Source organism: Brassica napus, chromosome C4, assembly GCF_020379485.1.
Source record: "Brassica napus cultivar Da-Ae chromosome C4, Da-Ae, whole genome shotgun sequence".
Classification (NCBI taxonomy): domain Eukaryota; kingdom Viridiplantae; phylum Streptophyta; class Magnoliopsida; order Brassicales; family Brassicaceae; genus Brassica; species Brassica napus.
The window spans coordinates 25310820-25330844 of NC_063447.1; the positions used below are offsets into that span (position 1 = coordinate 25310820).

Sequence of the window (20025 nt, forward strand, 5' to 3'; positions counted from 1 at the left end):
GAGGTATACTTTTGTATTTAAAATCAAGTTATGATTTGGCAATTTCACCTTATGTATATGACTAAATTGGTGCGGTGCAGATATATAAATTAAAACAATCATTGTTATTTATTTACAATCATTTTATGGTAAATAATCAAAACAATCACTTTTATATATTTTTATGATATATAATTAAATTCAAATGATATTAACATAGATCAATAGTTTACTTTAATATGATTGTTTATTTAATGAAGCTTCATACTCATATGTTTTTATGATTTATTTGTTTTTTTATTAAAAAAAAATATTCTTGATAACAAAAATTTCAATATGAGACTATTAATAGTTTTATTTAATTATAATCATTTTTAGAAATTAAAAATATCACATATAGGAAAAAAAAAATTTAACATGGTTAATGTGTTTGTATAATTTATTTTAATAGTGTAAAATTTAAAAAAAATGATAGAGGATATGCTAATTGTTATTAAATCTTCAAGTATTCAAAATCATTAATTGTCATATATATTTTAATTACATTAGTGAGTTCCGTACCTTTTATTTGAGGAATGAATAACTAATATTTTGTATACATTCATAATTAATTCTATGATTAGTTTAATGAAAATAATATATATGTTTACATGAACCAATCTACTTTTCTAAGATTCCTAAGAATCAATATGATGATGGCACGTGTCATAGTATATAAGACTATCCACAATGGTTAACTAACTCAACACTTTATTTTTTACTAGGGTCGGCCTGCGCTACGTGCGGGATATGATTTACTTGTGGTGTATGTAAATATGTAATTATATAATTTCTTTGCGTATATTTTATGTGAGCTTTTGCAAGAGAAGTGTATAATAATCTCTATGGTTTTGAAGAATGTTAGGATGTGTAGAGATTGTGCATGCTAAGACTTATTATCTTTGATTTTGATGTTTATATGTATATTAATATGTTTCGGTATATAACATATAATATTGTGTGAATGAGGTGTGGATAGTGTTCTTGTAGTATGTATTTTGATAATTATGAATTCATAATTGTTTGGTTAATTGTGGGTTGCTATATTTTAGGATCTCAAAAATAGTTTTGTGATTCTCATGATTATCATTTGAATGAATGGATTGACTGCATTTCGTTACAGTTTATATTATTATGAATATGATATTGATAGCTGAGTAAAATACTGGAAGTGTAAATCTAATTGTATATATTATAAATTAACACTTAAATGTACAGTTATAAAATTTCATGTCAAATATTTCAATTCGTTTAAAGTCATTGCCTAGCTGTAAATAAGATTCCTTTGATGCATAAGTAATATAAAAATTTTGAAGCTCAATTATATTTGTTTACTATTATGTAAATAGTTTGGGTTTATTTTTTTAGTTTCTACTAGCTTCTTAATTTTTACAGTTTTAATTTAATATTCTGTATTTTTTGTAATTGAATAACATAAAGTCTTAAACTTTATTTGTTAAAAGGATTTGTCTTCTAATTTATAATGTATGAATTTTTGCCAATCGACATAAAAACCATAAACGGGTTATAGTCAAAGAGCGAGATCGCTGAATATACCATGATTATGCCGGAGAAAAAACATTTAAAAAAATAATCAGAGAATTCAAAATTTATGTTGGTGGAGTCGGAAAGAAATTTATCTTTTTTTTTTAAATCATGTTTCTCATGTCTATTTGTCATCTTTGTGATCTTATGTGCCCAGTTTTCCTTACAAAAATCGTCTCATTTTTTTTTGTTTTTATTTTTATATCTGTGTTGAAAATATGTTCCTCTATATTGATTTTAACTTCATTTTTCTTACTTCCAAAATTGTATTGATCATTTAAATACTGTAAATAACAAAATATATAAAACTTAATATTTTATTAATTGTAGATGTAAAAGGGAATATTATATGTATTGTAACTAACTCAAATACATAGGTTTAAATATTAAATATTCTTAAATGTCATTTGTCTAAAATTATTCTTTTGAAAAATTGTAAATGCATATGAGTTATAAGTTTGTAACTTTGACTTGTAATTTTTTTCTGTTCATTCCCATAACATTTCTCTTCAGTGTGAACAAAATTTGTATTATAAAAGTCAACCATAAGTTTGAGTTTTGGCAGAACATTGTGTTACATGTGAGGTGAACCTAAGTTACTCAAAATTTTCTATCGTAAGTTGATAGTGATTCACCTTTTTTTTTATAGTGATTCACTTTATGTTGCCATCGAGTGTTTGAAACTTCTCGGCTTATTCTTCTTGACGAAATTCCAAAGTGGGAAACATTGGCTCAGACTCCCATTGATGAAGTCATTGATACTGAGATGGAGATATGGATGGCCCTTGAGCAAGATTGAGTTATCCCTGAAACGCAGTAATCGTGTTTGTAACGGTCCGATTCCCCGGCGTCCGACCGGGGTTATCGAAGGGGCGTTATGGACACGTGTCTACTCATTTAGACAATCCTACGTGTCCCGTTACTGGTCCCGAGAGTCGACGGGCGCAAAACCTTCTTTGAAATACCGTCACACCCACATCCATATACTTCTACTTACAGTCCTGCGCACAGGGAAATGGAAATGGAGGAGTGAGCAATAAGTTACTCAGTGAAGTGGCTCTAGACCAGCATGCCCGCATGACACTCTATACTACTCTATGCGGGAACTAGGACTGACTAGCCACTACAATCAGGTAATGTATTTTTATCATTTCATACTATCATCACTAATTGTCCACATTCAATTCCATACATTTCTAGCAACCTAGTGATCAATCATTACAATGAACTCACTCATTGCCACACACGTTAAACCCTAGACTTAACCGACTCATCATACCATACCGACTCGATCCTATGACACCTTTAACTCCCTGTTACCCGACCATGATGCACGTTTTTATATCTCGCCTCTCGCGGTTGGCACTTCGTTCTTATCATCAGTGGGTAGCTCCCACACTAGGCTTCTACCCCATATTCATGTGGATTCGCCACATCTCCTATGGGTGCTTCCATATTCTTGTGGATTCGCCACATCTCCTATGGATACCTAGCGTGAACTACTGCCACACATACTTTCCTTAGACTCTATATGCTTTCCCCACCCATGCTTAACCGTAACCTTATTCTTTCATACTTTCACTTATCCTTTCACATCCTTATCATTTTCACTTATCCCTTCCCATTCTCATTCGCTTTCCTTTTCATTTAGACTTGTACTTTGACTCATTCACTAGACGCCACCCGTTATCGGTGCCACACACAATACACATTGCACTCAAGTTCTACTTCAATAACATTAACAATCATTACTCATCTATCAGCTTAGCATTCATTTCTCTCTAGCATCCTAGCTTTAATCACAAACCACTCATGGGACTACACATCCAAACATACAAGCATAAATTACCAATCAATCATCGCTACCACAACTCCATTTCAGTTTACTAAGTCCCATTTAACAATATGAGGGTTCTTATGCATCGTGTTCCATTCATCTAACATCCTAGCAATAATCATGATCTATCATCCTAGCTTTCAAACAGGGTCTAATCAACCCTAACTCCAACATAAAGGAGTATACAGTACATGAGAACAAGATGGGTTCAAGACACTCCACCTTAGCCTAGATCTGGATCCGGATCTAAAAACAAGAGACAAGGGAGAGGAGATTGAGATCCGGTCACCACCACGACCACACGGCGCCGGCGAGGAGAGAGAGAGCGTGCGACGGCGAGGAGAGAGAGAGAGCGACGGCGAGGAGAGAGAGAGAGAAGAGAGAGAAGAGAGAGAGAGATGGCGCAAGAGAGAAAGGGAGAGCTCGACGGCTAGGGTTTCTGGTCTCCGGGAATTCTCTGCAGAGCTTCGCTTTCGTTTCTGTATGAGACAAAAGGGAAGCTGCATCTCTTTTTATAAGAAAGGGGAAGGGAACCCTAGGTTTTTGTCAAATGTGCCGTAGAGAAGCTCATTCTTTTATGAAAATTTTTGGGCTAGGAACCGGACCATTACAGTGTTGCGTATTTTTGACGTGTAAGATGTGTATTTCTGAAAACTCATAAAGACATTTGCATATACTTACTCAAACCTTTTGTTGTTGTGATCTAAACAATTTTTATGTGGATTTTTGGCGGATTAATAATGAAACGCGGTACAATCTGAAGCGTCTACGGACGACTGTCGGAGGATTGATTAAATAATGTACGTGACGTAGTCCATGCGTCGTTATCTGTAGCTCATATGTACGCCAAGAAAAATGATTATCAGTTTAGTTGATTGGGATCAGAGGTTCAAGCTATGTAGGAAGAGGGAAGATGTGGAACTTAAAAGTTTATCTCTTTATTCTTTTAAGTTTTAATTAAAACTGAGAGTGGGATGTAGAGTCACATCATAGTCGTATGGCCTCAAAGCGATGGAGCTTATTATTCAATCCACCTTACTTGGAACGCAAGTTATGAGCATGGAGCTGTAGACTACCACTCATAACCTTTTACATATATCATGTGTGTGTGTCACCCTAAAAAAAAGCTTCTAAAAAGAGTTTTTTTTTATAAAGATAAAAACCAGTTTAGGACCAAGTTGGTAAGGAAAACTAATACGTAGGATCTAAGACAAAACATAAAACAGGTTTCACCTGAGAAGAAACTCTTGAGTACTAAAATATTAAAACTGGTAAAAAACAGAGAAAATATAGAGGCAAGGATGACGACTGAAACATCAACTCATGCTCAACTTAGGAAGCTAAGCTATGCGTGGCCTTTTCCCTTCACGCACATCATCCGTGGGTGGTTCGTTGGTAGTGGTGGAGTCAACAAAAACAGCTTCATCAGATTGGATAGGTGGATCAGCATCACCTCCTTCAACAATCCCAAGAAGATCACTCGCACCAGCGTTCTTAGAGGCTTCACCGGTATCTCACCGGATGGCTTACTTGACACTGCTCCAGCTCGTGGCATGACTTCACCAGGTTGATTGTTACTTCCTTGGAGAAACAAATAAAAAAGGAAAGTATTTAACATGAAACTCTAAGTACTAAAGTAGGTTTCATCTGAGAAGAAATTCTGAGTACAAAAAATGAAAGTAGTTAACAGGAAACTCCGAGTACTAGAATAGGTTTCAGCCGAGAAGAAACTCTGAGTACTAAAATATTAAAACCGGAAAAAAACAGAGAAAAGATAGAGGCAAGGATGACGAACTTAGGAAGCTAAGCTATGCGTGGCTTTTTCCATTTGGAGCCACCTTACACAAATCTTTTATTCTTGTTGTCATTAATTCTCTGCAGAGACTGCTAGAAAATTAGCAAACAAAATGACCAATGCTTCTCAGAAATATAATTGTTTTTATGATGAGCTGCCATGATGGCGCTTTGTTAAAAAAAAGTAACATATCAAAGATATCATCAGAACAAATAACTTCCAGAAACTTGGACCTTCTTAGTAAATAATCTGAGGGTGAGCACAATTGTATCTCTTGAGTTGCCAGTTATAACACAAAAACAGAAGAATATAAATTTATATAAACAAAATCCCGCAGGATGATCAAAAGGAAACTAAAGCAAGTGTACAAAGATCATATATGGCATTTGTTCACTCTTCACAATTAACTACCTTCCGTATATATGCTAACATTCTAACGCAACGAAGATCACATTTATAAGGAAAAAACACATAAGAGAGTCTCTTGCAGCGGTTAAAGTGGAGACCTTATCTGTAATTATAGGATCATTATTAGGTTGTATTTTGAAATCATGGACACCCCCAATTAATAGGCTTGCAGATTTCAAACTTTATTGAGGAAATAAGTGTCTGTTCAGTACAGTTGAATTAATGTCTGTAAGTGTGCTTACTTGTTCAGCGAAGCTTGGTAGTGGTGGACGCTGATGCTTTTCAAATATGCGGGAGATGGTGAATGACTGATGCTTCGAAGTGATGTTGAACTCAGTGAGCTTCAGTTGGAAAGTGAAGGTTCTGTTCTCTTACTCAGTTAGGCACTGCAGAAGTTAGCGTGTAAAGCAGTAGACTGTAAAACGTCAACGGAAAGGGAAATTCGAGATAGTAAGCTCAAGAACCCTATTAACATGAGTTTACGAACATAATCACACTGAGAAAGAAGCATAATCAACAAACAATTTGTAAATTAATATGAACATGAGTTAAGAACACTTCGAACATGTGTTTAGTTTAAGAACAATGTGAACATGATTTTCAACAAAAGAATCATCTTAATTAAGATGAAAGTTTTAGAACACCTAACGAAGATCTAAATTAAAACCTTGATAGAGATTACACGCCGGAATAGTTCAATCTAAATATGAAAATGAATTGAAGAACATGATGAACATGAGTTTTTAAAGAAATACCTTTGAGTCCAGTGAGAGCATATCCACGCCCATCATTTCCCCCACAGCTTTCTGACGTTTCTGGCCTACCGGAACCGGAGCAACCGCACTTGAACGGTGGATAAGCATCGACCAGACTTCAAGACTTCAGATCGGAAAAGAAAATCGATGAATTAGTCATTTCAGAGAAAAGGTTTTCTTAAAAGTTTTCAAGAGTTCAGATGATGATGTTCTAAGAAAAGTATGGCTCACCTTTTATAGAATTACAGACACCGCTTTTCACAAATCATTGAAGACAAATCGTGGAGGGATGATCAATTCGATTTACGTTGCAGCCATTAATAAACCGTTTCAGATCGAATGAAGAATCGCAGGAGTCCCGCATCACGGCCGCATCGAAGAAGAAGATCAGATTTCGTTTTTTTTTTTGTCGTATCCTTATTAGGGTTTCCGTAATCGACACTAACAGCATACTGGGCCGAGATGACGTAACCCACCAGATAACAAAATAAGAAAGCCCAAGACGACTCCTTTTAATGAAATGGCGCGGAGCGGAGCGTGGACACGTGGCATGCGTACCGGATGCGAGTTTCCAGGCTAGATCCGACGTGGAGAGCCTAAAAAGGAGGCAAACACTCCTTTATATATATAGACTAGTGGTATTCCGACGCTGCACATCGGATTCGTATGTTTTATTCTTTTAAAAAAAATTTAAAATGAAATTGTTTGATATTATGGTATTCAACCAAAATCGTATTACAGTGTGTAAATTTCTTATTAGAATTGTTAAGATAGCTTTAATAGACTATTTTCATTTCTGCAATGTAGATATTTTGATATTTTTTTATTTTAAATGATCTAATCTAATTTTTATTGTTAGATTATTTTATGTTGTGTTACTCGTTCGGATTGTAACAATATATATTTTTCATATCAATATTAGTTTTGTGATTGATGTTTTTTTAAAAGCTGTGACATATTTATTTCTTAAATTTTACACATTTCTTTGGATATAATTACCTTTGATCTCTTGTTTATATCGTGAACATAATTTTACATTCTCTTGTTCTTTTGCTTACTCTATTCGATAATTTTATATTATAATTTTTGAATTTATAAATTTTCATAAAGAATATTCAACAAAAAACATGTAGACTATATCTATAACAGCTCTTTTTTGTCAACTTTTTTTTATCAATTATAACAGCTCTAAAAGGCTTATCGAAGAGGAAGATATAGAGTCACATATTATTAGAATTATAATAATCATCGTTAATTTAAAGGGTGTATTTAATTAGAATTTTGAGGTTATTTAAATTGCTGGGACAATGAATTGTTACTAAAACATTAATTTAGAATTTATTTTAAATTTTAGGTTATAAAACTTGTTATTTAAAATTAAGTGTGATTAAACTTGTTATTTGATAAACTAATTTGAAATTTACTGTTTAGAAATATTTTGAAGATATGTATTTTAGGATTTGCATTCATTTAAAGTGTTTTTGGTGGAGTTTTTAATTTAAAAATTAGAAAATTATATCTCATGGTTTTAGATGAGATTTTAGAATAGTTCAACATTAATCATAAAAAATTTCTTAAATCTTTTCAAATCATTTAAAAACTTACTAAAATCTAATCACTTCAACTTCTAGATTTAATACATTCTCTTGTGTATATTTTTAAATTAAAAGTATTCTTTTTCAAAATATATAAATCAAAGAAAATTACCCAATTGCAAAGTTTTAACAGTTCAGACTTCAGACCATAATGAAAGGAAATGTGATTAATTGTATCTAACAAATAAAATACTTATATTCTTGACAAAACATATATTCTTGATAGGGAAATAAATTGGTAAGAAATAACCAACATTATTAGTAGATGAATCTCAAGGGAAAACATTTGTCTATGTGGTATGAATCAAATTTACAGATAAACAAAAATATATACAACAAAGCTCGCTTAGTTCACAAACTCAATTTTCAGGTTTAGATTCCATCTTTTCAATCAACGCGTCGTTCTTTGAAGATGTTTTGTCATGACACTAAGAAACTTTAGAGAAAATGAGATGGACTCTATGATACTCAAATTGTTGCAGCTTTTGCTGTGTTGATTCAGCATGCTGATTCTAGTTCTATGTCAAACACAATCTGCAAGATCAAAACCATAGAAAATCAAAACTGAGAAAATCAAGAATGAGATGTATGACAAGCATAATCTGCTCATAAAAAACCACCGTAGCTTTCGGCACAGGGCGACCCCCTTAAGTCATCCTTAATATTACACCTTGAAGTCATGATCTATATAAGAAGAACAAATCATGCTTCCCCAAACAGAGTTTAGAGTAAAAAAAACCCTTCAGTTTATATTATATAATATGTTGAATTCAGACACTATAAAGAACTTCCAAAAGAACTTTTGTCATAAATAAGAGAAGGAGAATCAGTTAACACACAAGGAAACTTCAAAACACTGTTCAAGTAAACAGAGGGAGTCTAGTGTTGAGAAGCGAATAAAAAATAGAGGTGTTCCCAACACTCGCTTAGTCTTTCCTCAATTCCATGACTTCGGTCCTGATGTCATCCGCCTTGAAAATCATGATCTCAAGCTTGTCTCCCTGTTCCAAACAAAACAATCCACAAAGCATTAGTCAGCTATAGACGAGCCATTAGTCAGACACAACTGGGGAGAAACGTACAATGTAGATATCCCTCTCAGTGGCAGAAGCGAAGACAGTGTTAACCAAGTCAACTGCTTCAGGTTCAGAAAAGGGTGTGATAGTATCCTACATAGGCAAAAGACGGAAAAATAAGCAACTTGAAATGATTCATTATGTGCTTAAACTGATTAAAAGGCCAAACACAAAACAAACCTGGGCAGGAAGCAGAAGCGGCCTGGGACTCTTGAGCTGATTGTCAAGGAAGGCATAATGAGAGTAGAACCAGAACCTTGAGCACTGTATCCAACCTTCTCATATGATCCCACTGCGTCATAGGTGAAGACACAGCTTTTTCCTGAAATGGTTTACAGAAGAAGAAACACACAACTTAACAATTCCTATACTCAATCCTTAGTGTAAAAATAAAGCACAGAACTTTTCATTGCAGCGAGAGTAAGACCCCAGTCCATAAGTGTCCTGAGAACTCATCGCATATGTTTGTTTGCTTCAACCAGTCCAATAGCCATTGCTAGAGATGGCAACTGAAAAAATGGACCACGGGTTTGGCCCAAAAAAACTTACTTCCGGACTGGTTTGGACTGTCATTTTTAAAAATGTAAAAGAAAGAGAGATAACATGCATACCCATTTCAAGGGAAGACAGTTCAACATCATTGTCCTGCTGCATATACTTCTGAAACAATACCAAGTTACATCAATCTCTGACAATACCCAAGTAATAACTACAACAACCAAAGCGAAAATCTTTGGCATGACATAAATAAAACACAGAGATCTCCAGATAAAAATTGAGCCTACTGAGTGGATAAGAGTAAGACAGATTTTAGAGTCCAGAAACATAAAGCTTAGACGATGAGTTCCATAGCCAAAAGTGTGTACCTTGGCGAGATTGACATAGAAGATGCTATAGTTGGAGTTGATGCTTGACAGAGAGTAACCTTCGAGATTTCACAGTGGTGGATCTGTTCATTGCAGGAGACGATCCCATTTATATACAGAGCTTTACGTTGGAGGATGCTAATGCCGCTTAAATGTGAGAGAGTGGGACGAGTGATGATAAACGCATAAATGCTTATATTAACGTATCCACAATCGGAGTGAAGCCGTTATCGAAGGAGGTGAGATCCGAAGAGTCAAGCTGATTATACTCTGAATCCTCAACAGAGAAAACATACCAAACCCTAATAAAACATGGGCCTATTTTCTAAAGATTTTTATAACTCATTCCATTAACCAGATTTAAAGTTAGCCCGATAACATAATAGTGTTGAAACATTTCGAAATAGTTAAAGAGAATAGGACAGGTGTCCTCATTTGCCCCATCATTCTTGATGATGTGGAGGCCTAAGAAGAGAGACAAGACAACTTTATTGTATAAGATTTTTCCCCTCCTTTTCTTTATTTCCGCCATATCATTCAATACCCATTTAAATTTTATAATTTACAATAATTTTGTTCAATAAAATTCAACAGCCTATTCCATTTTTATTTTATGTTATTTTCTTTTTAACTTTATAATATTAAAAATATTATTAAAATTTATCTAACTAAAGTTTTTTAAAGATAAAACCATGAGTTTATTGAAAATTAAAATAAATATAAAACAAAAGTTTCACAAATATTAATAAAAGATTGTAATAAAATATTTTTTTTTATTTATATCAAAATCAAATAAAACATATCTCTATTTGTAGAATATGAAAAATGATGAACTTTGGTATATAATAAAATACAAAATAAATTAATTTTATCATCAAAGTTTAGATTTTAAAAAAATTAGGATGGATAAAATTATGTTATTTTAGTAATCAATACTAATCTGACACATATCATTATCTTTCCTTCCCTCGTCTAATTCAACATGAATTAATCCATCTAGGTTTCAACTAGTTGTTCAACATGCAACTAAATTGATTCAACTGTTGAATTTATATTTTAACACCTTCAGGTGGTCTAAGTGATTATTATATCTGAAACAAAAACAAAATGTTGACAAAAAAAAAATATAAAACAAAAAAAATGACAAAGTGACAAAATTGATTACTTTGTGGACCCCATAGTTTATACAAAGTTCCAAAATTTCCTCTCTTCTTTTAAGATTTTACAAAATTTCCCCCACATTTTAGTTTTCACAACACAGCCCATCCCCAAAGAAAAAGAATTAAGCACATCTTTCGTTCATGTTTCAGAGATACTATTTAAGTTTTGAATCTCATACACCCTAAAAAAGCTCTCTTATCTCTGGAGTTGAATATCCATCTTCCTCTTCTCTATCTTCTCCATTATAGATCCTATTATAACAAACATAAAAAAATATTAATAAGACGCCTTCAAGATCTAAAACGGATTTACATAAACAACGACAACATTCTGAGGAACTAAAAGTTACAAACTTAGACTTACCAGGAGGATAGCAAACAGGAGGATCTTCAAAGAGAGAGCGAGAGATTTGTTTATGAGCAACACCAATATCGAAAAGAACAAGTCCAGAAGTAGAATCATTCACTGCAATGCCTTTGACTGGTAACCAAAGAAAAAGCTCTTCTTGTGTTAAACCTTGAAGCCCAACAAGCCCACCATAGCTAAGATTTGCTTTAACCACACTATCAAAGTATACTCTGTTTTCGAACCGAGCAAAACAAGGATTTTGTAACTGAACTTCGAGTTCCCCTGTCTTTACGTCTAGACTGTAACTCTCCACGTTGTCTGGAAACAACCCACCTGGTAAACCACGAGCTTCGAGAAGGTTTCGGATTGAGGATTGTGAAGATAGAGTGATGAATGGGAGTAGTAGAAGAAGAAGAAGAAACAGAGACATTTTCTTCTTCTTCTTTTTTTGGGTTGGATCGTGAGATTTGTGTTTTTGAAAGGTTTAAATGTTTGGTGTTCTGTTTTTGTCAAAAGAGTGGAGAAATGAGTTGTCATTTTTAGCTTATGAGCTGGTTAGCAATGAGTGGTGATTATTCAAAAATACATAATATTAATAATATTGATTTTGTACTATGTTACAATTTAAAAAAAAATCACATAATAGTGAATACGTTATGAACCAGATCGTGGATGGCTCATAACCAAGAGATTATGATTTGTAATCTTTTCATTTATCTATGACAGTGTAATCTCCTATATAAGGAACCTCTATGTTATGAATAAAGATAGACTTTTCCATTACTTTTATAACACGTTATCAGCGCAAAACACTAAATCCCTAAGCTAATACCCAAATCGAAAAATCCTAAAACCCTAACCTTAGCCGGCGATCCGACGAACCTTAAACCCCGATCGCGTCTCTTGTTCCTGCATCTGTTCCAGCTCGCGTCCCCGATCAGCTTCAGCCCAAGGCGTTCCTGATCCTAGCTCAGACATTCGCGACCCGAGAGCAGCTCCAGCACGCGACATCTTCCTCGTTCGCGACATCATCAGACAGCTTGCGTCCGACGATTAAGGCGTTCCCGATCAAGCAACAAAGGACGTCCGCGACCCGATAGAAGCGACTCGATCCATTTTATCTCACGTCCCGTTCGTGTTCAGCTCGCGGCTCAACTCCTTTGGTGGTCCGATTCAACAATCATATAAGGTTTAAAGGTAATTCAAAATCTAATAACCTATAATCGAACATGGATTGATTGATAAAGAATGAAACCCTAAAACCCTAATCTTTATGAATCAAAACCATAGGGTAATAGATCAAAAATCCTAATTGAGTGAATCGAAGCTCTAAAAGTTCGATACCCCAAACCCTAAATCATGTTCCTACATGATTAAAACCCCAAATCGGTTTTTACAAGTTAAAATCCGATAAACCCTAACCCTATATCTGTAAACCCTAAATAATATAAGTATCAGAATTAATTATATTATAATTATCAAATCACATATTAAAACCCTAATCAAATATTTTGAAATCAAAACTGTTTTCGGTTTTGATCATTGAGGTTTTAAATGTGATTGAATCTGATGTTATGTTGCTAGAATTGTTTGACCGTTAAATTGATAGATTTATTTTCTCATCCTGCTTGGTTAATTGTTCATCTGATTTAAAATTGTTTAAACCGACCAGCCTGTTAAAACATTGATTGAATCCGATAGGTTGCTAGCTTGCTTTGCTTATATAATCCGATAGGTTGATAGATTGATTGAGGTTTACTTGTTTAAAATCCGAATGATCTGATTGCATGATTCTTGAGGTTTAATATCATCTGCTAGGATTCATAGTTTTGTAATCTGATTTGTTTTAAATAGAAACCCTAAATAGTCTGTATGATAGATTATATTGATATGATTTGGATGTCTTTGAGAATTGAGAATCCGTATGCTAGGTTGATAGATTCATGATAAAATCTAATGTCTTGAGGTTTAAGATTGTATGCTAAGTTCGATTATCTGATTATATGTTTTTGAGGTTTGATAAATTCGGATACTAGATAAATTATTTACACATGATTTATGCTAAATACCAATTTCCCTTGAAAATGATTCATTGAAATTCATGCTTGAAATCTATATTCTAGTATTGCTAAAATCAGCCTTGAAACTGATTCATTGAAATTCATGCTTGAAATATATATTCTAGTATTGCTAAAATCAGCCTTGAAACTGATTGAGTGATTAATAAATCTTTTTACTAGTCTTGCTAAAATCCATTGATTGTTAAACTCTAATTGCATGATTAATTGAAACCGTTTTTGCTAGTCTTGATAAACCATAATATTATGAGCACATAGAAATAGTATTGCTGAGACTTGCTAGAAATTGACTGATTGATTAAATGCCTTTAAGATTGATAGTCTCATTGTCCTCACAAGACTGAAATCCGAATTGATTGTTTTTAAGAATAAGACCGCATGAAAATTATACCTAAATGTTGAGTGATATGTGATTTGAGATATCGAAAATCAACCTAGGTTTTGCTGCCCTAAATCTCTTTGGAGATAATTATTTACGGTGGGCATTGGATACAAAGATTATCCTAAAGTCAAAAAGACTTGGTGAATGTATTATAGAAGGCAATAATGCCAATGAGAAAGATTGATACATGGCAATATTAATTATTAGTCATCATCTTATTAAAAGTCTCAAAGATCAGTATCTGACTATAGAGAATCCTCTAGACCTTTGGACAGAGTTAAAAATCGAGATATGATCACCAAAGAACGGTGTTATTACCAAAGGCCCTATTTGATTGGAGGAATCCCAGAATCCAGGACTATTAGTCTGTGGATAAGTCTATTGCTAGCTGGAAAAAAATAATGGATTACTGATGAGAAACAGTGAATTGAGATCTCCTGGATTAACCCCATTACCTGATATCAATAAGAGCACAGAAGAAAAAACAAAGGTAACACATTTGGCCGTGGGAATCACTATGGCAGAGGCCGTGGGTATCAACCCAATTTGAGCCATGGTCAAGGCAGTGGACGTGGTATATCCTTTAAACCACAAAGCTCGACCAAATCAGTGTGCCATAGATGTGGAATGGGGAACCATTGGGCTAAGTTATGAAGGACTCACAAACATTTTTGTGACCTCTATCAAAGAGAGTCTGAAAGGGAAGAATCCTGAAACTCACTTGGTCTATAAAGATAGTGAAAATAATTTCGAATATGATCAAGATGATCTTATGGAATATGAGACTTATGATTGCCTAAAAGAATCAAGTTGATAATCTGATTTTTACATCAAACTTGTGTGATTGCTTTGCTTGTATGCTTTCTCTTATTTTTATCTCCTTGAATTTGTTTCTATTACATTGTCTGCTTAGATTAAATGAATGAATGATTTTTCTATATGAGTACACTGAAAAACGCCAATATAAGTACTAAAGCAGGTATCGCCAGTCTGAAAGAAGACTATGGCTAGGCTAATATATTATTGCCTAAGGGTATGCATCTAGAAATTAGTGATGTCTTCTATTCACCCAGATCTAAGAGCAAGAGCAGCCTATTGAGTTTTGAAGATATAAGAATGAATGGTTTCCATATTGAAACAATGGGCGAAGAAAACAAAGAGTTCCTTCAGATATATGTATAAAATCGCCCAAGACCATAATAAGTCCTAAAGACTATACATGCATTCTCTACTGATCTAGACTATGCATAGATCAGTATGATAGAGGCTAAAAGTCTGCGAAAATATACACTTTATGGCACGACCGGATTGGCCATCCTGGTCCAAACATGATGCAAAAATTGATATTCAAAAGGCACACATTAAAAGATAAGAAGGGTTATCCCAAAGAATCTCACGTGTGTAGCATGTACACAAGAGAAACTCATTAGGCCATCACCAGTAAAACGGCTACGAACCCCTTTTTCATAAATAAAGACTATATGTCTAGATAATACTGGTGAATACATGTCTCAAGCGTTTAAATGATTATGGTATGTCCATGTGGGTAAGTGTGGGCAATTCTGTGATATATGTCCATACCAAGAACGGCTTGGACGAAATCTTTTAAAACGCAAATAGCTGATTGATAGACCATAACTTATGAGGTCAAAACTCTCATTCACAGCTTGGGCCACACGAAATTTACATGCATCTAAGTTAATATGCATCAGGCCATTTAGTGAGCATAGATATCCCCTATCACAATTATTAATGGGTCAAGAGCCAGACATACCCCATCATAAGACATTTGGATGTGCTGTCTATGTACTAATTGCTCCACCACAGAGAACTAAGATTGGACCTCAAAAGGAGGATGGAGATATATGTTGGATATGATTCTCCCACAATAATAAAGTACTTTGAGCCAACTATGGGTGATTATATTTGAGGCCAGGTACACGAATTATTTTAAGACCAGGAGGAGAAAAAATAATAAAGCTGGTAAAAGAATGGTAAAAGAAATAGAATGAAATCAACCATCAATGTCTTGGCAAGATTCTCGGACTAAAGAATGTGAAATAGACGTCCAAAGATTATACATTTAGAAAGCTAGCTAATCAAATGCCAGACACATTTGCTGACCCGAAAAAGAATGATTAAGTCATATATGAACCAGCTTGTAAAGCACCAACAAATTTGATGTCCAAGAAGAGACACAATCAAGTTGCTACAGAGTCTAGACAACTATGAAACGTGGTAGACCAAATAGGTTCCAAAAGATAAGAATCCTCGGAAGCAAAAGAAAGGTGCAGAGAATGATAATCAAAATCAAAATCCAAATCCGAGGTTACTAAGGAAACCAACCCAGACATGGAGATAAGACCGGCCGGCTCTAAGGTACAGGTACCAAACAATGTAGCTTGGGACGCCAAGCTGCAAAGTATTAAAGGTCCTGATAATAATGAATCTCAATCGATTGTATCATGTCTGGAACATAATGGAACCAATAAGGAATGTCGACATAAGATGATTTATTTGCATACAAGGTAGCACTTGAATTTATGAATATAAGCGAGGATCATGAACCCACGTCAATATAAGAGTGCGCACTCGTAGAACAGATTGGATTGAATGGAAACGTGAGATTAAATAGTTTAAGGAAGATTGGATTGGATGCAACTACTTTTAGATTTCTCATAAGTCTAGCTATATAAGAGAGAAAATTAGACTTGCAGCAAGTTGATGTAGTGACTGCATATTTATATTGTCCACTGGATAATGAAAGTACTAGAGGGTATTGAGCTGAAAGTACAACAAGTTCTCGAGAACAATATTGATAATCATCAAAGTATATGATCTGAATATCCTAGGAACCTCTGGATACAATAACTCAAACAGTTGAATATCTCAAGAAATAGTTTGAGATGAAAGATCTTGGAAAAACAAAGTTTTGTTTGGGATTACAGCTTGAGTACATTAACAATGAAATCCTTGTGCATCAAATAGTATATACAGAAAAGGGTACTCAAGAGATTTAACATGGACCAGTCTCACCTATTATCTAGTACATGGGCGTGAGATCACTTGTTTGGACACTGATCCATTCAGTCCAAAGGTGGACGATAAAGAAGTCCATTTAGTCCTGAGATGGACGATGCAGAAGTCTTGTTTTAGACACTGATCTGATTGGTCCATAAGAAGGACGATGAAGAAGCCTTTGATTTTGATTTATTTTATACTAACCAGCCCAAAGAGGGGTTATTTGGTTTTGTTGATTTGTTTTCAGACAGGTTATATTTTACACATGGTGGTACACACATATCACAACAACATCATCCAAGATTTTGTGTGTGTGTATTTGAGGTCGATGACTCAATATGTTAGATCAGATTGTGGCATGGCCGATGGTAAAGAAGAACCAACTATCATGTTCGAGGACGAAGCATATTCAGCCCAAGATCTTCATGACCCACGGATTACAGAAAATTGGAGAGGTCCAAGGGACCTTCAGTTTCAGTAATGTCCAAATCAGGGGGAGTAATGTGTGTTGTACTCTTTTTCCTTCACCATGGTTTTGTCCCAATTGGGTTTTCCTGGTAAGGTTTTAATGAGGCAACACTGAAGCACATTATAAGCTCTAAATAGTTATGGCATCCAAGGGGGAGTGTTATAAACCAGATTGTGGATGACTCATAACCAAGAGATTATGATTTGTAATCTTTCCATTTATCTATGACGGTGTAATCTTTTATATAAAAAACCTCTATGTTATGAATAAATATAGAATTTTTTACTTTTATAACATAATAATTATATTATGGGTTGTATAACTATTTGAAATCATAGTCTTTTGCCTTTACGTAAAGCCATGTTGAACTAATTGACGTGGTAACATCCGCAAATTACGGTTTGTTTTCTGGAAACATTATAATGGATTGAATATTAAAAATAAACATTACAATGTTTTTTTTATTTAAAATATAAATTAGTGGATTTTAAGTAGCATTCATGGTTAAGTGTATCACACACATTATTCATTTTTTTTTTTTTTGGCAATCCATTATTTATATATCTATTCTTCTCCTTTTTCCACTTAATTCCATCTCAAAAACAGGATACAAACCCACTCTACAATGGTAACAAAATAAATGATGTTGATTATCAAAGATGTTGGGGAAAGTCACACGGCGCAGCGGAAATACTAATGGTCGTGTTCCCCTGACCTTGTGTGAACCTGTGAAGAAAATACTTCGACGATGGCGGGATGTAATATGCAGAAAACGTAAATGAGACACACAATTTTTACGTGGAAAACCTCCTCGATGTGAGAAGGAAAAACCACGGGACCGTAGTCCACTCAAAAATCCACTATATAAATGGTATGAGTACAACCACGTCCTCTCTGTTCAACAGCCTGAACAGAACAGAGAGTCTAGCTACAAAGAGCTATCTCCAACACAAACAACAACAACAAGAGAGCAACACAAAGCTTCAAAACCGGCAGCAACCAAACGACTTCAGATCACAAAGATTCCGGCTTCCAGAAACTAATCCAACCGTACAAATCCAAGATAAACAAGTCGACAATACCTCTGCCAAATTTCAGCTCAATAAGAGAAGATCTCACCGTTGGATTTACCAAACACCCAAGACTGCTCTGCTGAAGAACTATGACGACCAGCTTCAAGAAAACCCAGACAACAGAAGATCCAACCGTTGAAATCCAAATCCCTTTGGTGAACCTCTAATCCACTGACTGAAGAAGCTTCCCACAAAATATCAGCCCGATCAGGATCCGTTTGACCCTCCAAATCCAGTCTTGAAATCACCTTACGAGTTTTCTCCTTCTCTCTCCTTTTCTCATTTTTCTCTCTCTTGTTTCTTTTTGTCAAAACTCTATTATTGTGAGTCTACAGTGCAAAGGGGAACATCACTAATTACTTAAGGTCATGAGAATTATTATGTCTCATGCCCACTTGGTTCTCTCAATCTAGGAGGGACCCAACAAAAGAAAGTACAAGGGATCTAAATTCTGACAGAACATCACCATCTAATCTTGATTATGAAGTATCTCTGCTATTGAATTTTGTGAAATAATATCGTTTTCTTCTTTTTGAAAGGTTTCGGTAAGTCAGTCACCATTTAGACATTATTCTTTGTCTTGTCTAAGAATTGTACAAGAAACGTGGGCTGTGGGACCAGACAGTCTTAGTCCGAACCGAAAATGTCGGTTGAAATATTGCAATTTGAATGAGAAAATGCCATAACCAAACGTCAAATAATATTCGAGTACTTCTTTTTTTTTTTTTTAGCAACTAATTCGAGTACTTCTAAAACCTTTGTTCATGGAACTCTTAGAGCAAACTTCTAAATAAAAACACTAACGGAACCACGGATCACAGTGCATGCCATTAGTTTAAATTGTAAAAGGCAGAAACCGAATTGAGATAAATGATTACATAAAAACGATGTTAAGAAAAATAAACAAAATGAAACCCGAGTTGAAAAACATTTCCATAAAACATGACCATGGAGTCGATATACTTTTTCTTTCATTAATTCTTTATATTCGCTCTGTATGTGCGATGGATCAATAGCGAATAGGAGTCATATGATACAACCATGATGAACAGTCACACATCACTCGTGAACTGCTCCTACGAACTAATAACTACAAAACATTCTCGAACTATAGACTTACGCTTATGAATTTTTGAAGTTGGATTTCGATGAGAAAAGTGAGAAATAAAGGAGAAAGAGACGAGTTATTTAAAGAGGAGAGGAGGAGCAGTTTTTCGAAACGGTTGCAAACGTTTTCCAAAAATCTCTCAAGTATCTCGGAATGGAACGTTGAGCAGCTTTAAGTGGAACATTGCCAGTCTTATGTGGGTTACTCCTTCCAGGGATTTCAAGTAATAGAGACGAAAAATCCCTCCAAGCTCACAGTTTTCTGGGTTCTTATCTTCATCATCAGACCAACCGAGATCCCTCAGCTCAGCTGCTAAATCATCTTTAAGTGGAGGCTTTTGTGACTTGCTAGTTTCTTTCGTAGCAGCCTCAGCAACATCTCACATGGACAATGCCCTTTTCCGGTCCTTCCTCAAGGTAATCTCTAGTGCATCTGCATGTCTCCCAAATTCTTTCCCTCTCTTAAAGGCTTTCAAAGCTTCTTCAGACTT

At 34.6% G+C, this 20025-nt stretch overlaps 2 protein-coding genes and 1 long non-coding RNA gene across 4 annotated transcripts; all 3 read right to left on the bottom strand.

Annotated features, from left to right (window-relative positions):
* Nucleotides 1–4524: 4524 nt before the first annotated feature.
* Nucleotides 4525–6815, bottom strand: LOC106396873. Of its 2 annotated transcripts, none has more exons than XR_001279577.3 (4): nt 6590–6815; nt 6359–6482; nt 5846–5989; nt 4525–4981 (listed from the first exon to the last, which is right to left on the bottom strand). It is a non-coding gene; the product is annotated as an uncharacterized LOC106396873 (long non-coding RNA). The 2 variants fall into 2 exon arrangements; XR_001279579.3 differs by having other exon boundaries at nt 5846–6018.
* Nucleotides 6816–8879: 2064 nt separating this feature from the next.
* Nucleotides 8880–9466, bottom strand: LOC125585928 (proteasome subunit beta type-1-like). Its single transcript, XM_048755653.1, has 4 exons — nt 9433–9466; nt 9239–9351; nt 9036–9122; nt 8880–8954 (listed from the first exon to the last, which is right to left on the bottom strand). The coding sequence occupies exons 1-4, from the start codon at nt 9464–9466 to the stop codon at nt 8880–8882; spliced, it is 309 nt and encodes a 102-aa protein (XP_048611610.1).
* Nucleotides 9467–11036: 1570 nt separating this feature from the next.
* BNAC04G18920D lies at nt 11037–11952 on the bottom strand. The gene is made up of 2 exons (XM_013835184.3): nt 11420–11952; nt 11037–11307 (listed from the first exon to the last, which is right to left on the bottom strand). The coding sequence occupies exons 1-2, from the start codon at nt 11832–11834 to the stop codon at nt 11252–11254; spliced, it is 471 nt and encodes a 156-aa protein (XP_013690638.1). The 5' UTR covers nt 11835–11952; the 3' UTR covers nt 11037–11251.
* Between the last annotated feature and the right edge of the window lie 8073 nt (nt 11953–20025).

What these genes read in the sequence shown, in the direction of transcription:
- BNAC04G18920D (XM_013835184.3), bottom strand. Translation starts at nt 11,834, where the DNA reads ATGTCTCTGTTTCTTCTTCTTCTTCTACTACTCCCATTCATCACTCTA. An exon ending in TCCTGTTTGCTATCCTCCTG is followed by an intron (nt 11,308 to 11,419) that starts GTAAGTCTAAGT and finishes TTGTTATAATAG; the next exon opens with GATCTATAATGGAGAAGATA.
- LOC125585928 (XM_048755653.1), bottom strand. Translation starts at nt 9,466, where the DNA reads ATGGACTGGGGTCTTACTCTCGCTGCAATGAAAA. An exon ending in CCTTGACAATCAGCTCAAGA is followed by an intron (nt 9,123 to 9,238) that starts GTCCCAGGCCGC and finishes TTGCCTATGTAG; the next exon opens with GATACTATCACACCCTTTTC. An exon ending in CTGAGAGGGATATCTACATT is followed by an intron (nt 8,955 to 9,035) that starts GTACGTTTCTCC and finishes TGTTTGGAACAG; the next exon opens with GGAGACAAGCTTGAGATCAT.